This window comes from Stegodyphus dumicola, chromosome 4, assembly GCF_044657685.1.
Source record: "Stegodyphus dumicola isolate Sdum_Otavi_A_Nest chromosome 4, ASM4465768v1".
Lineage (NCBI taxonomy): Eukaryota > Metazoa > Arthropoda > Arachnida > Araneae > Eresidae > Stegodyphus > Stegodyphus dumicola.
Genome location: NC_140771.1, coordinates 169,554,558 through 169,572,932, shown reverse-complemented (window position 1 = coordinate 169,572,932; position 18,375 = coordinate 169,554,558). Strand labels below are relative to the sequence as shown.

The 18,375-nt window shown below is 30.5% G+C and overlaps 1 protein-coding gene across 3 annotated transcripts in view; it reads left to right on the top strand.

The window, feature by feature from the left end:
• The window catches only part of peo (ubiquitin E2 variant domain-containing protein pendolino), a 55,657-nt gene that overhangs the window by 17,696 nt on the left and 19,586 nt on the right, over window positions 1–18,375 (top strand). For all 3 annotated transcript variants that reach the window (XM_035357494.2, XM_035357493.2, XM_085815759.1), the window contains 2 exons: window positions 4,840–4,904; window positions 10,444–10,544. In XM_035357494.2, coding sequence (XP_035213385.2) covers window positions 4,840–4,904; window positions 10,444–10,544 — 166 coding nt within the window. The remainder of the gene's footprint in view (window positions 1–4,839; window positions 4,905–10,443; window positions 10,545–18,375) is intronic.

Genomic DNA, 18,375 nt, shown 5'->3' with positions numbered 1-18,375 from the left:
AAACAACAGGGAAATAGGTCAAACCAGTGGTTCTTAACTTTTTTTTGTTCCATGCACCCATTTCATCATTGTTAGAAGTTCATTCCCCACTGTCTTTTCTCAAATTAAAAAATATATATATATATATATATATATATATATATATTTGAGACCAGATAGGTCTTATGTCTAATTGCCAGTTCGCTTTACATTTTCTTTTTCAATTTATATATATATATATATTATTAAAATATGTGTGTATATATACACACATTTTTTTAATTTAGATTATTTTTAAATATAATTTTATAAATTAAACAACAAAAAGGTTAACTACAGCTAAATAAAAAGCTGATTGTATTCCCCTCTGAAAGATGAAATTCTGCCTGGAGGAGATTTTTCCCTGGTGCAGAAGCCTGGGTTAAATGTTGTGAAAATTATATAACATCTTTTTCTGATATTATAAAACTGGGTTATTTTGTTTCCATTAATAAATATATATTCAGATTGTATAAATTTTATATTTGTATTTGCCTCCAAAATGTTTCACCATTCTAGTGATATTTGTATTTCATGTAATATGAAATAAATAATGAACAACTTATCAAACATTTTGAATTGTTTATATTCATGTACATATATTGTATAAAATTTTAACAAGTTTTTTTTTTATTTATATGTGTCTTAGTATACCTAAAAAGAAAAAGCATTAAAACAATATCTAATCTATTTGAATTTAAAATGAAAGTGCATTTGATAGGAAAAGAAAAATGCCAAAATTAAAAGAAATAACTTCCCTAAGAATGATAACTGTGGAATGAAATGCATTTATTAAAAATTTTTTTCTGATTTAACTTGTGAATAATGGTGTTTACTTAACTTTAATACCTAGCAGATGAGCAAATATATCATCCACAATCTATCGCTTCTATTTTACTAAATTGTAGTAGGATGATCTTAATTATGTAAATGTTAAATGGAAAATACAGCAAAAAGTATAACTTTAGGACCTTCCAAAAGGCACTTACTCAATTTCACTTATTTTCAGGCAAAATATACAACTTTGCTTAAAACTGTCTGAAGTTTGAATGAGTGAAATAAATACTTATACCTAATTCTTAAATATAGGCTATTACAGATGTGCTATCCCCCCAAAAATTAGGGGAAAAAAAAAAAAAAAAAATCTGAAATTTTTCAGATTTTAAATTACGTCCAAAGGGGCGTTTTTTTAACGTTTTGAGTGTTACCTTTATTTATTAAATATCATGTTCTTTGCACTTAAACCATAAAATTCAGTTCAAGAGCAATATCGCAAAATAATGTTAAATTAAGCATATCTTTAGAATTTCCGATATACACAGTCTCGCGAGCTGGAGATAAAAGTATTTTTTTTCTATATAACGTTGCCATTTCTCGCTTTTAAAGCATTGAGTTTGTAAATCAAAAATTCGTTAAAGTTTTACAAAATATAAAATCTATAATAAAACAAATTCCAAATTTGGGATTTCAGATGCCCATATTCGCAGTAGGATTTCGTCATTCAAAATTCGATGGCTCTATGTACCATTGTTTTATCACAATGCGAGAAACAGACAATCATTTATGCAGATTTTTCATTATTTAATTTCTTCAAATATAATGCAGGACTCTAACATTTTGTGGCAACAGTTTGAAAAGTGAACCCACATTTATGAGTCCGACGCAAAATGCCAAAACGAAAGCAATAGTCCTTCGGGACTGAAATCCCTTTGGACTAAAAAAAAACTGCATGATTTAATTAATGTGATTTTAGAAGTTTTATGAATATTGTTACTTAAAGGCAATTAATACAGAAATTTTTAAACCTATGTCAGCCAACTAATGATAACATGTAATAGAAAAAATTGAAATGCAATTTAATAGAAATAACTAGAGTTTAAATTATATTTTTATATGCTCTCATTATGTGATAAAAGCATGGTATCAATAATTGAATGATATTAGAAAAATCATACACTGTTTTGTTGCACATTAAGAAATCATGTATTGTCTTGTTGCAACTATGAATGCATTAACACCAATATCAGTTTCAACTAATATAATTTTTGTGTTATAATTGATACATTGATTTATTTTATTTAAATTTTATGATTTTTTTCATTCTGTAAAAAATTTTGCATTTTCCCCCCTTTTCTATTTAGAAATCTATTATTTTTCATCTGAAAATGCAGTAAAAATGTGATCTGGTATTTGGATCAATTTAACTAAAAATCATACTTAGAAAGAAAATACTTGAATCTTTTTATTTTCAACTGACTAAAAAAGTTACCACATTAAATTTATTTTAATAGGCTTTCTGAAAGATCACATAGTAAGCATTCTATCCATCCTAATGTGTTAAAACTGGTAACTTGGAAAGAAATCTGCAGTTTTAAAAGTATTTGATTGCATTAGAATACCTGATGGTAATTGTTGTCGTTTATATATGTTATATAATTATAAAAACTAGAATGAAAGAAACAAATTTAAAAGAAAAAATTAATTAAAAATAGGATGTATTTGTAGTGAATAATTTATAATTTAGATTTAAAAATTACACAGATTTTTATTTAAATTATTATAATATATTACATGATTTTTGAATCTTAGAACATAAAAATTAAATTTAATGTTTCAGCTCATAAATAGTAATAAAAACTAAAATTATATGGTATCGTATCTAACATACCACAATTTCTGAATTTTTTAGAAGAGAGGGATTCAAAGTCAGCAGATGCTGCAAATTGTAGTATATATTAGCATGTACATATTGATTAAAATTATTATTAATATCTGTTGAAAGCCATATGAAATCAGAAATTTTTCCAATCATGTGAGCACAGTTTTATAATATAGTCTGATGCACAAAAACTCTATGTGTTCACCAGATTGAAATTTGAATTTACTTTTCATTTTCAAAGATAATAAAACTTGGAAATAGACTTCTTAGAGGAGAAAACTTGTTACAGTCAAAAATCGTTAATCCGGACTCGTCGGGACTTCGGCGATTCCGGATTATAGATCATCAGTTTAAATCTCATAAGATGGCATGCAGAAATTCTAAAATTAAAAATATGAAACCGTAATTTATGAAATAAAGAACAATTATAATCTAAAGAATATCAAAATTTACAAAAAAAAAAAAAAAAAAAAAAAAAAGCTTAATATTTATTTGTTTACTTTGTTAAACATTTCTTTCAATGTAAGTGGTTTAAGTTGCTTCGTTTTTATGTGATAATACTTTCTCTTTAATTCTATAAACAGACAAAATTTCTTGTTCAGTTACAAAGTTCCGCTGTTCAAGTCCTATAATTGCTGTGTCGAGAATACTAATTTGTCAATCGAAATTTTTTCGTTTTCAATAACCTCTGTGTCACTTTCTTCGCTATCGGAAGCAAATTATAATGATGAGGAACTTGATTTAAATCATATCAAAGATGGAGTACATCGAGATGAAATACTACATTTAGTAAGGAATTATAAGCCAAATAAAATAAAAACATCTAATGGCTATTAATAAAGCACCTGCCCATTAAATATATACTATATATACATGCTTATCCTTTGAATTAATGAATTTGATCATTTCCTCATTTATTTCTGGCTTTCTTGTACCTCTTTTTTCCGTCTTTCTTAAGTTAATGTGCTATATGCCTATATGAAGTGATAATATTTGATCCACTGGCAGGGCCATCTATGGGTCCACTGATCATTTGCCCAAGGGCCCTATGAGCACAGGTGCCTCATATTATTTCATTTCTGTGCATGCTTGTCATAGGGGCCCCAGCACTCTCATTTGCTCTCAGGCCTTTGATGCTGTTAAAGCGGCACTGTCCACTGAATATCTTAATATAGTACAAAGTCCGTAATCCGGACTCATCGGGACTTTGGCGATTCAGGATTAGGGGTTTTTCCGGATTATAGATCATTAATTTAAATCTGGTAAGATGGCATGCAGAAATTGTACAATTAAAAATGTAAAACTGTAATTTATGAAATAAAGAGCAAATTATGATCTAAAGGGTATCAAAATTTACAAAAAAAAAAAAAAAAAAAAAAAAAAAAAAAACTTAATATTTATTTGTTTACTTTATTAAGCATTTCTCTCAATGTAAGTTGTTTAAGTTGCTTCATTTTATGTGATAATACTTTCTCTTTAATTCTATAAAAAGACATAATTTCTTGTTCAGTTACAAAGTTCCGCTGTTCAAGTCTCGTTAATTGCTGTGCCGAGAATACCGACTAACTTGTCAATCGAAATTTTTTCGTTTTCACTAATCTCTCTGTCACATTCTTCATGTCTTTATCCATTTTTTGCAGTAATTCCACTTTTTGTTTGTTGAACATCGAAACATACTTTCGTTTTGTAGATCCTTTGGAAGTTCCAGCATCGGAAATTCTATTTGACATAATCGAAAGTTCAAGTTTACTTTTATAAAATTGCTCTTACAGTCTGCAAAAAATAATAAGCGGGATCCAATTCGAAGATTAAGGAACAACGCCCTCATTAACATTAACTGAAATAGATAATTAGATAATTTTAGCTTACACCGCCCGTTATACATTAAACGTGCAGGCGAAAACTTATTCTGCACTTGCGCACACGCATATGCACAGTAGTTAAGGTATTACGTGCACGCATAAAACGCCTGTGCGCATGTGCCAATGCGGCGCATGCACAGAAAGTTTTTAGCTTTGAGGTCCGGATTATAGATCATTCCGGATTATGGGTGTCCGAATTAACGACTTTTGGCTGTATTTGGGTTCTGTTATATATTTATTAATAAATGCTAAGTATATTGAATATTATAATTTTATATATTTATCTTTTTTCCCATATAGCCTTCTTCTGCAGAAGCAGCTCTTATCCGGTGTTTATGTCATTCCTTCTGCTGGTTCCCCTTTAAGTAAGAATTTAAATATATACATGTATCAAAATCGTAAAAAGATAAAAACTCAAATATACATGTATATTTGAGTTTTTATCTTTTATTATTAAAAAATTGGTGTAAATATCAAATTGTGATATAATAATATTTTTAATATTTTAACAGTAATACTGAATTTGATTTTAATATTTGAGAATTTGAGAACAGTTATAAAAGTTCTATAAATAGTTATTTCAAAAAGATTAGAGAAGCATAGGAATCTGCATTTTCTTTCTTTCCTAAATAAATAAATAAAAATAAAATTTGCTTTTAGTTTGAAGACATATATAACTCAAAATTAGTTTTAAAAATGTATGTGAACATTTATTTTTAATTAAGAAAAATTATGATAAATACAGAGGAAAACATGTTAAATTCCAGTAAAGTATAAATTGCAGTGCCGGTTTTTAGAAAAAGCTAAAAATGCTGTCTATAAAAATTTTTTTAAGTATAAATCATTACTCTCTAATTATCTTTTCCCTTTGAAAAATCAATAACGTATGCAATTCTCAATTCTCCAAGCTAATACATGAAATGCAACATCCATTTTGAAAACTATAGCATGCTTTAAATTCCATAAAAGAGCAATGAATCAATAAAATTTAAAAAGCCAGAAATATCCATAGGGAGATCTACTTATCAAATCTTTGTAAGGTTCTTTTTTAGCCCAGAAGGGTTGTCTTGAAATGGTATTTTGAATCAAATCACTAAAAGCATTGAATCACTTTTCAAACTGTTGTCATCAAGTATTATTGCCTTGTATTATATTTAAAGAAATTAAATAATGAAGAATCTACATGAATGTATGCATGTTTCTCGCATTGTCAAAAAACAGTGGTATCTAGAGCCATCAAGTTTTGAATAACATAGTCCTCTACCCAAATATGGGCACCTGGAAGTCATAATTTTGGATTTGTTTTATTATCTATTTAATATTTTGTATAAAACTAATAAATTTTTGATTAAAAACTCAATGATTTCAAAGCAAGCAGTGGCAACACTGTATGGAATAAAACATTTTTATCTCCAGCATGTGAGCAAAAATTCTAAAGATATGCAATTTTTAAATATTTATAGCTCAAATTCTCTCGAAACAGCATTGCACACAAATTTGGTCTTTCTCCCCATGCACACAACAATCTGTTTTAGCGTAAAAAAATTGAGAATATTGAATACTTATGTATTATTCTATTGACTATGAAAGTTAGTTGCTGTCAAACCATGAAAATTGGCAGAGGACCTTTCTTTCCTCATTTCATGAAAAGGCTTTTATGAATTTCAGTTACTTAATTAGGCCTTCCAGTTTTTCAAGAAGTTCTGATTAGAATGCTATTAGTACAAACTTCCTGCAGGGTATTGTTCTGATATATATATATTTGTTGGTCATATTCAGCTGACCATACGGTGTTCCATTAAATACATGCTTTTTTTTATTGTAAGATCCCATAACTTTGAAAATAATCTACTGCTTACTGTTCTGTACAAGACAAGTTCCAAATTTAAATAACGGTTTTCAGAGTGCATGAAAAAATTGCAGAAAGCAAAAGATGGCTTATTGAGAACCAGTCAGGTTTATATCAAACAAAAGCATAGATGTTATAAATGTGTTGTTTCGCCAAGTTTATCCATAATTGACACTAAATCATGCTGCTTGTTGACAGTTTCATGGTCATTAGATAATATACGAGTACCAAAAATGGCACCAATTTGACAACATGCAGAAATTTCAATGCATAAAATTTGATTCTTTATATACGATTTTATGGAATGCAAACACAGTCAAATACTGAAAACACGCCAACTCCTGAAATCCGCATTGCCTCTCAAAATATAAACATTCAGTTTATAGGTTCCGGAAACCACAACATTAAGTACAAAATATCGAAGAAAAAATACTTACCGAATAATAATGAGTCATAACGGAAATACCAAATTATTAACATCATGATAAAAGTTTTTTCCTCTCTAATCCGCATCGAGGTAAGAAAGCAGACAATTCTCTCAACTCGTCTTTCAAGTTCTCAGTTCATGTTGTTGTATTTTCTGAGCTTTGTTAGTTCATGAGATTATTTAGTGCTGCCTTTTTTTTATCCGGATATTTTGTGGATAAATTAAGAATATTTTAAATTTCAGCCCTTTTTAATACAATTGCAGATAAGAAACGCACTCATGATTTTACTGCTTGCAACGTTGAAAAACGTAAGCACATTGCATTGACGGTAATGCAAAAAGTGCAAATTCTGAAAAAGATGGAGGCAGGTGCTACTCCTTGGTTTATAGCAGAATTGTATGGAACTGCAATAGGACTGTGTATGATATACGGAAAAATAAAGCAAAGCTGTTGAAATTTTACAGCAACAGTGATTCTAACACCAGAATCCGAAACCGGAAATCTTTGCATGAGGCGAAATTGGCAAACCTCGATGCTGTGCATATATAATACAATGAATAATATATTCAATTTATATATGTAATAATAATTTAATGCATATAATAAGTTAGTGCAATAATGTATATAATAATTTAATTAAATGTATCTGATACACCTTATTTATTTTGCACTTTTAGTCTGAATATTATGATTTATCTTTTCTGTCCTGAAATCTGCAAAATCCTAAAATTCCTGGTCCCAACCTCTGGTCCCAAGCTTTGCAGATTTCTGGACTTCTACTGTATTTGCATTCTCGTCTTTTAGGCAAAATGCCATGTTTTGCAACACTTTCTTATTCATTAGCCATCAAACTCTACTGTTCCATTGCATGTATTGATACACCTCTTCTGTGCACATACATGGGTTGCCACATAAATATTTTAGCAACATAGTTGCTTTGTGAATACTTTTCAGGAGGATGTGAATAATCAGTATGAAGCTGAATATCAATTAAAATGAGCACATGGAGAACATATCCAACAAATGAAGTTTCAGAATATAGTAAGTTCAGTGTTTCAGTATAAAATCATCATTTCCATGCAGCAATGTGATAATTCCATTTCTCTTCTTTTCTTTTTTCTGTATAAACGGTTAGCTCAACTAGGAGTAGTGAGCCTTATCTTTTTAAGTAGCCATAACATTTCTTACAGTGGCAGTAAGTTTTGGACGCTAACATGTGATCATTTGTTATCCATTTCAATGCATGCTTGTCAGACTTTACTTGGGAAATATAATGAAGTGAAAAAATATTTTTTGTATTTAAATCCTTGTATATATATAATGTGTAAATTGTCAAAAAACATGATATGTTTATTGTGCTTATATAAAGACATGGATAAAAGGTGTTACCTGTTCAGACCACTACTGTATTTCTAAGCAGTGAATTTCACACTTCTTTTAATGATAGGCATTTAACAATAAAAGTACTTGAAAATAGTATGCTTTTGCAATAATTTGTAATTAGAAAAAAAATCCCTGCATGCTAATTTTTCTATAAATTGCAGTGTCAACACACTTTTTGCCGTTAATTTTAAAAATTGTGTATTTTACTTGGAAAATAAATTTTTGTTTTATATCTTGAGTAACAAATCAGTATTTTTGTGATGATTTTCATAAAAACTAAAGAATTCTTTAAAGGATCTGTGCCTTGTTTACACTTGTAAATGTAAAATTTGTGTTAAAAAATAAATAATAATAATAATAAAAAGGTTTAGAACTAGAAAACAAAGTAGGAATAAATTCAGACTTAAAGGGGGAGATGATACTTTAAATACTTTGAAAAGTATTTAAATTGTTATTACTATAAAATAGAACTGCAAATAGTCCTGGTAATATTTCAATTGTGTAAGCACCAATATTTAAATATCTGTAATTATCGTGTCTTGCACTGTTAATTTCTTCAATAAAAACAGAAAATAAATGGAAGCTATTTTTTTTAATTTTCAATTTTTAATTATTAAATAATAAAATGTTTGTATGCTGTATAAGTAATATTTTTCAGTGATCAATGTAACTACATTTCCAATGGCCCACTTTCATCAAATTTCAATGTATTAATGACAAAAAAAAAAAAAAAAAAAAAAAAAAAAAAAAAAAAAAAAAAAAAAAACCAAGACAGATGCCCATCTCTCCAGAATATTATTTGGGTATGGGAGAAATGCATATAATAAAGAATGCAGGTTTCATACATATCAATACAAAATACTTAACACTCGCATAATAGTCACACTTTTTTTGAAAATTTTTCATTGTGAAAGATGTGATTATTATGTGGGGAAATCTGATATGCAATACTGTACATTCTAAGGCTAAAACATTACTGGTTTTAAAAAAATACATTATAATAAAATTATTAACTTACCAAATGTTTCCAGAGAATGTGCTGTTTATTAAATAGTCTTTTGCTCAGTTGCGCACAAAAAAGAGGCTTTTTCTTTTAATAGTAATATTTTTATAGATATAAAATTCACAAATAATCTTTGTGAAAATTTTGACAAAAAATTCTAATAATACAGTATATAATTAATAATCAATCACTTTCACTAAAGGTATCAATATCACTGTTATAATGTGAATCGATGTCTGAAGAATCGCCACCATTCTTTAAAATGTCATCTTTGCTTCCGTCCAAAGCGTGACATAATGTTTCGTAATGCACAGACATGAGAAAGAAGTTCATTTTCTATCATTGGAAAAATTCTATGCTTTGGTCCTCTGAATGCTCGCCTATTTATATTTCTTTCTTCTAGCAATTGTTTGGATTTTCTCCAGTCCCTTATTAATTTTTCACTTACATTCCATTCTCTTTCAGCAGCTGTGTTTTTATTCTCTTCAACATATTCAATAATCTTCAGCCTAAATAATCCCGCCATACAACTATTATTCTTTCTAAACTTTCTCATATTCAAGGGGGGGGGGAAAGACGTCCAAAACACACCACCACAAAACAAAATATTTGTTGAGATTCTTGTTCTGAATAGATACGTGCAGCCCAGTAAATTTAAAGCATGTGTAGACTTTCTTTAATGAAGAATGAGTTGAAAGCTTTAAAATGAGGGGTGGGGATAAGAAATCCTACATCAGGGAGCTCTCCCATCCTCCCAGGAGGAGAAGCAGGCAATTACTTATCTCACTATGGCGTGACCATTAAGAATGTCAGTAAAAGTGACAGAGCAGATGAATTCACTATGAGTATTAGTTTAGGGAAGAGTACAGCTGATAGTTTTCTGTTCTCTAGATGGTCAAATGCGTGACTGCGACTTTTATGCGGGAAAAATATTCTGACCATTTTTTCTTCAAAACAGGGGTGCGACTGTTACACAAGGGTGACTATAACATGAGTAAACACAGTAATATTGAAATAAATGTACTACGTAAAACAATATTTTGCTGCTGATAGTGTTTTAGACGTGATAATTCTGGATCTCAGACTTTCTACTCTATGTAACGAAAAATTAAAATTTTACCCATTTGAAGTAAAAAGATATTTATTAGTATTAAACTGTATTTATTATTATTTGTGTTTTCATTCCCCTTCCATTATATTTCACATTAATTTAAAATTTCATTATCTAATTTTCATTTCAGAGTGGTTTGGTGTCATATTCATACGACAAGGACTTTATCAAGGTGGTGTATTTCGATTCACATTATATGTACCTGATAATTATCCAGATTGTGAATGTCCTGTAAGTAATTATTTTAAATTAAAATATTATTATTTTAAATTAAAATATGTTGTAATTAGGTGACATGGAGTTGTAGAATTTGCTATGGTTAAAAATACAAGTTTCCACTGCTTTGAAAAATATAATATTCTTATGTAATCTTTTAAAAAGATAAAATGGTATAAAGCTAAAAACAGGTATTATTAATTTATTATGAAACAAGATGTTTGGGTTTTCAAAAAATGTTGCCAAATCACCTTTTAAAATAATAATAAAATAAATAAAGATATTATACATAAATACACCTTAAATGTATAAACAACCCTTTTGAGCGATAGTTTCATTTTCCAAAACTGAGGAGAGGGAGGGAGAGCATATCAAAAACAATGTGATATTAGTGACAATGATAAATTCAGTTGAAGATTCTATCTCTTAATATCTTATTCATCAGATCACTAAATAAAATTTTTTTCCTGCCTAGGCTAATACTGAAATTTGAAATTATAATTGCATTTGGCTGATATGAAAGCTAGAAGTGATATAGTGTGCTTGACCACTGTACAATATTTTTTTTTTCCAAGTAGTCAAAATATTCTGTGGGAACTACCTTAAACCCATATGCTAAATCACAATTAGTAAGTCTTTTCAACTATCATAGTATAAAATAAATGCTGAACCATATTGTTTTCATTCACTTTTTAAAATTTTAAATCTTTTTCTGTATTCTCCCCCTTAATTGAAAAGATACTAATTAAGTCTTCTATAAAAGTTGAAGATAGCTGTACTATGCAAGAATATTTGCTATATATTCAGATGAGTATATTAATTTGTAAATTAACTTTTTAAAGAAACAAAACTATGTTTCTGGAAACAAAATATTTTTATTTTAGTGTTACATTTTGGTAACTATCTGAAACATTTTGTTATTTATTAAAACATTGCTGGGTATTTTTCTTTTAATAATGCATTGCAGTTTTGTGCAGTTTCACATTTTACTTGTCAATAAATCATCAATACTACGATATAGATGAATGCCAATAAATAGTCAATAACAATCAATGAGAGTCAACTACAACAATCTTATTCAACAATATATTTAAAAAAATGCACCAGAAGAAATGAAAGTTTTAATTATCGATAAATTATATAATTTAAGTTTATTAAAATATTTTATGATATGTATGGGCACATATGAAAAAATCTGAGTTCCTTGTACAGAATATTAAATGATATGCATTTTTTGCTGCATTTCATTTAAACTTATTTCCTCGAATTTCATTAGAGATAGATATCTTATTCAATTAATTCAGTTCTCAATAAATATGTGGTGATGAAAGCAAAATATAATAAATAATGGTTTGCCAGGTTGGCATCAGGGATATAAAATATTAGTAGGTGTAAAATCAACGCTGAATAGAATGTTTTGGTTTGAGATATATGCCAAGCAGATATGCAGCTATGGAGCCAAATTATTGATCACATACACATTTATCATAATTATTGTTTCTTCAATAACAAGGTATTTTATTTAGTGCCAAAGGGAAATTAAGAATCGGAACTCTCCACACCTTTTATCTTCCGGGGGGGGGGGATCAAGTTCACATGTGTAAAGATTAAAAAAAAAAGTTGTTGGCAGTTTTGAGGTTTGGATTTGAGATCATTCTGGATATTGGACGTCCAGATCTCGGACTTTGTACTGTATTTCACATTTCTTCTGAATATTCATATTACTAAAAAAAAAATAAAATTAGCAGCTTTTTCTATACATACTAAATGCTTTTATTATTATTTTTAGAATAACAGAAATCCTTAATTAAACCCAAAAATTCTAAAATGAAAAGGAAACATGTTGAAGAAAGACAATATAAAGAAAATTATACTTCAAAGATATGCAGTTATTATTATGTAAATTACCCAGTTGTTTATGATTTCAGCCTTTACTATAATTTTCTGTTTCCATTTCTGTTTGCTCATATGATAGAGTTACTGAGCCAGCTAAATTTAAAATTAAAGTGTATTATAGTCTTTGACCACTAGTCCACATTTTTAGTTTGAATTTGACTGTTCTTGTTTAATTACATCACCGTGAGCTGTAATTGATTTTGTTAGCATCAGAACATGCCTTTTTATGCTCTATGTTCTTTTAAAATAAGAGGCTTATTTAACCCGTTTGCGACGGGCACCTCTGTTGCCGAAGCGTTCTCTTGGGATGGCGTGTTAACCGGATGTGTCATCCTGTGAGGACGGGCAATTTAATCTGCTCAGTCTTAACTCTGGAAAAAAATTCGTATAAATAAAATTTGTCATCCAATTTTGGGTACATTATGAGAAGAACATTCAGGTAGTCATCAGAATTAATTTTAAGCCTTTATTAATTATATTTTCCTTAAAAATTTTATAAAATACTCATTCTAGAATAATATAATTTTCCCCTTATCCCACAAATAAATATATATGGAAAAATATCCAAACAATCGCAGATTTTATTTAACACAGCACACAATTAAAATAAAAAAATATTAAAACTGTCTTTCATAAAAATTCAACGAGCAAACAACAAAAAGTAAGCAATGTTTCAAAATGAGACAGTGTAAGATAATTTTTTGAAATGTGGGTGTATGTACGAAAGTCCAGCATTGCATTAGTAGCAGGAATATAATATCTGCTGCTATTTCCAAATTTGACTCATTTGGTATTTGTATATGTTTTGCGGTCAGATAGTGCTTTCGTTTTGCCATTTAAAAAAAAAAAAAAAAAAAACTTTTGCTTATCGATACAAAATATTCGTCTCAATGCCATAGTAATAAAAAAGTCTCTAATGATAGAACATCTACTCCACTATAGCTGATAAAAAAATTTAAAAAATAAGAAAAATTAATAAATTAAAAGTATTCCAGAGCATCGAGAACATGTTTATTTGTTTATATAAAATGAGGCAGTAAGAGCCATTATTGTACTCAACACTAAGGAATTAGCGATTGTGTATATTCTAGGTTTAGATACTGCTTCGGTTTGCCATTAAAAAAAGATATGTTTCGCTGGCGATTAAAAATATTCATCTGAAAGCACAAAAAATCTAAGAGTAATAATAAAAAATGGAAAAATATAAGAGTAATAAAAAAATCTCTATTGATAGAATGTCTATCCCACTATATCGCAAAAATAAAAATAAAAAGTACCTCAATGCAGGGAGAGCACATGCATTTGTTTATATCATCAAATGACGCAGTTAAAGTGACATTACATTGCTCAACACCCACCCATGAATCTCACAAACAAAATACCAAAAGTAAAAATCATTGCATTAGATTGAAGGTAAACATACTTAACTTTCGATATATTTCCCCATAACAGGCATACAGCTACATCTAGCGGCAACAAAAAATATCAATTAAACGTTCTATTTAAAAAGTCAAATGTGGTACGCTCGTTCGGTAGAGTGAATTAAATGGTGATTCAAATATGACACATCCGACCATGAGGTAATGTTCACTGCTGATGCACATATGACACGCCCATACTGAACGGGTTAAACCTTTGTCTGACATTGTATATAGCTACTTTCAGACATAGAGATAATTTGCTTTACGTCTGTTAGGGAGTTTTGGACTATTTAACTTTTACCAGATCAAGTAAACCCGGCTGTGAGGTAATGTTCGCTGTTGATGCACATATGACACGCCCGTACTGAATGGGTTAAACCTTTGTCTGACATTGTAGTTACTTTCAGACATAGAGATAATTTGCTTCACGTCTGTTAGGGAGTTTTGGACTATTTAACTTTTACCAGATCAAGTAAACCCTCATAGGTACGTTGTGGAGAGGCTGACAAGTTAGGAGATAGAGTATGCAGAAACTAGTGAGAACATTGGTTTGCATATTGAGACAAATTTCTGATTGTTAGAAAAAATGCTTAAAGAGAAGGAAATCGATGTAAACTAGCCAAAATGTCTGGGAAGACTTCAAATTAAAAAGACACATAAATATTTTATTGAGGGTTTTTGTTATAAAACATAAATGTTTTGTAGCTTTTAATGTGTAATTCTATAAAAGTTGGATATCGTTTAAGAATCAATGTCATAAATTACATGTATTTTAAACTGTGAAATTATATTAGATTATGATTTTAATAGGTCTTTTTTAACAAATATTGTTAACAAATAAGTGAAATTTAATAGTGGCCCATGTAAATCCATACTGACTATGGTTATCTAACTGCCTAATTATTTATAACTAACTGGTTATTCTTAAAAATTATCTCTGCATATTAAAGGAAGTTATTGAATTTACATTAATTCTTACTGATCACAAGTCTGATCACTGGTCACAAGAAAAAACACAAAAATGTAAAAATTCTTGCAAAACTTACACTTTGCATCTAATGACACTTAAAATAATACAAAACAACTTATTACCTCTGGTGCTTTAGTAGCTTATTGGAACCTTAAAGTATATTAACTGGGTTAAAACCTCTGGAGATCTACACAAAGCTACGACACTAACTGCATCAAACACTGACTAACTTTCAACACTTGCCCAATCGTGCCTACATCAGGTCTTTCAGGTTTGTTTTAATCAGCAGGTCTCTCTCTAGAGCAGCAGCAGTGACACCATCCAGTCTTTTGTTATGAATCATGCTGATTATGATCTTAATTCTCATTTTAACCTATGCCACTTAACATAAAATCTACCTGCTATTTACTAAACCTGACTGAGCAAGTATATGTGACAAAATGAGACATAAAAAAAATCAACATAAAGCTAACTGTTAGTAAAACGTAAATGTCATCTTCTTTCAAATATGCCCAACTATTATGAGTGTAAAATATTTTATGATACTTGATAAATTTCACAAAGTTTATTTTATTCTCAAACTTATTAATAATCATATTAATGAATGCATGTTTAATAATAATACATATGCATATTTGAATATACTTAGGGATCTATTTTATTTTTAGTTTGGTTAAGTGAAGTTCAGACATGTATAATAATTTTAATTGATTATATTCAGTTCCCATTTGCTCATAGGTCCTTAATTTTTTTCATTGATGGTCCTTAAAAGTCCTTAATTTCCATGTGCAGAAATGTGTGCAAACACTGTATTAGTGCTTTGGCAACATTATCTATAACTTCAGTGAATTATATTAATGCATTTGAACATTGTAGTTGCTTATAAAACAAGCAGTTTGCCTTTGTCAAAAAATAGCAAAACTCCACTGCTATGATAAAATTCTACATGCATTATTTTCTCTTCAAGTAAATACTTCACTGAAATTCAGCAATAACCATTTTCTCTTATTTTATTATTTGGCTTTTCTTTTAGTGCATTGACACATTTTCTCTCAGATAACTGTTTCAGCTTACACTTGTGTAGTGAGGTTTATTTAAATGAGGTAAATCTGATTTTTACAGATATCCATGCATGTTCTTTCTTTGATCCAGTAGAAAATAAATCTCAGTGTGAGGACAAATGGAATACAGTGACTTTAAAAGTAGTTTTCTTTTCTTTGTCTAATCTGTTCTTTATGGAATTCAGTATTGTTGTTTTAAATTTTGGGGGGGGGCAGAGTAGAAAGAATTACATATCATGATTTTGCAGAAATTCTATAATCTGCAAAATATAAATTTTTTTCAGAGAAAGGTTACAGCTGTTTCTTTCTGCTTGGTTGAAATCGGAAATTGTAATTATATTTTAACAACTGAGTAGAACAGAATTAAATCCTAATTATATAAGGCATTATCATTGCTGATATGTTTAGGATTATCATGGGGCCATTTAAATTGTGATAAAAAATCACTAGTCTTTTGTCATGGCCAGAAGCAAAACATTAATATTTAACGAAAGAAGGAAAAAATAAATTATACTGATAGCTGCCATGTTTTGGTAATATTAGGTCTAGTTGAAGATACAGAATAGTGTAGTGGCATTTAATAGCAAAATACATATTTTTGGTTTCGTAAACTGATAAAATTTAGTTTTTATCTTAAAGTTGCTATTTAAATATTCTGTTCTGAACTTTGTCATCCCTCGCTACTTTGCGGTTAATTTATCGCGACCTCAATACATCGCGGATTCCTCAAAAATATTCATAAAAAATTCAAAATTGAGTAAGTATGGTAGGAAAGATGCCCACAGGCCAGCAGAAGGCAGGGAGTGCCTACACAATTCAAAATCCACGTCTCTGATTAGCTGGCTAATATCCCGCCTTTGATATCCCTCCTGACTCAGGAATCTCGCAAGCTGATTGGCCTACATGTTTCCCCCACCTTTGCTCTCCCCAGCAAAGACGACCATGCTCATTCAAATCAATATTTGAGTGATGCTGAGCCTCGAGGTTTGCTAATTTTTGCTGTTCTCTTGTGTCTTTTTGTGCAAAATAGTGCTTGTGATACCCTTGAAAATGGTTCTTAAATGTCTTCCACCCTCTAAATCCTCTAGTAAACCCAAGTGGAAGAGAAAAATGATGACAGTGAACAAGAAAGTTAATTTATTGGACATGCTTAAGGCAGGCGATAGCTATGCATCTTTTGCACACCATAGCTATGCTTCTGTTGCACGCCATTAAGGATTGAACGAATCGATGGTTTGCCATATAAAAAAAAATGAAGTGAATATCCGTAAAACTGCCTCAATATTGTTCTTCAAGGACACTAAGTGAGTTGTGACTTCTTGTAATAAGCGAATTGAGAAAATTGAGAATATCTTATCCATCGGCAAACCATCAATATCGGACTGTCGGGAAAAGAATGTTATTTTCGATACCAATATGATTCGAACTAAAGCCAAAGCCCTGTATAATAGCCTCGTTCCTGACAGAGAGTTGAACAAAGATGACAAAAATGAACCTCAGCCTAGTACCAGTGCTTGAGTGATCCTATCCCATGAGAAAAATGTGGTTATGTTGCCAGCAAGGGCTGGTTTGAGAAATTAAAGAGAAGATTTGGCCTTCGCAGCATTCCTTTGTATGGGGAGGCCTCCTCGGCAGACCAAGAGGCAGCTCTTCATTACAGCGAGGAAGAGTTTCTGAAGATAATTGATGAGAGTGGTTACCTCCCGGAACAGGTCTTTAACATGGATTGAGACTGGCCTCTTCTGGAAGAGGATGCCGTCTTAGATATCCCTTTATAAGGACGAATTGAAGAGGCCAGGGTTCAAGGCCACAGATCGAGTGACTCTCCTCATGTATGAGAATGCTGCGGGCTTCATGCTCAAGCCCGTCTTAATTTACAAGTCGCTGAATTCTCGAACTTTGAAAAACAAAAACAAAGCCTTGCTGCCCGTCTACTAAATGCACAACAAAAAGGCATGGATAACTAAAGCCCTCACACTCGACTGGCTTGTAAACTGCTTTAACCCGCAGGTGAAGCTGTAACTCTCTGAAAAGGGGCTGCCTTCAAGGTCCTCTTCATTCATAGACTGTGCAGGAGGACATGCAACCAGTCTCTATTATCACGGGGTCTAAGTGGAGTTCCTTCCCCCCCAGCACCACTTCCCATATACAACCCATGGATCCAGGGGGTCATTCGGCTCTTCAAGGCCCTCTATACACGGAAGTCCCCAATGAAGACAACATGGCCTTCAACCTGAAAAACTATTGGCGGATATACAGCATTGCAACGTGCCTGGTCAACATTCAAAATGTGTAGAGACATTAGGATTTTTGGAAGCCAGAGAGATGAAAAATATGCAACTGCCTTCGCCGGGAATCGAACCATGGACCTCTGGAATACCGGCCCAGCGTGCTACTGTTACACTACGAAGGCACGCTAGGGAAGTGGGAGAAATACCTTATAAATGTTCTTAATAGCTAAAAGAGCAGACACTGATTGCAAGGTGGAAGAAATTGTG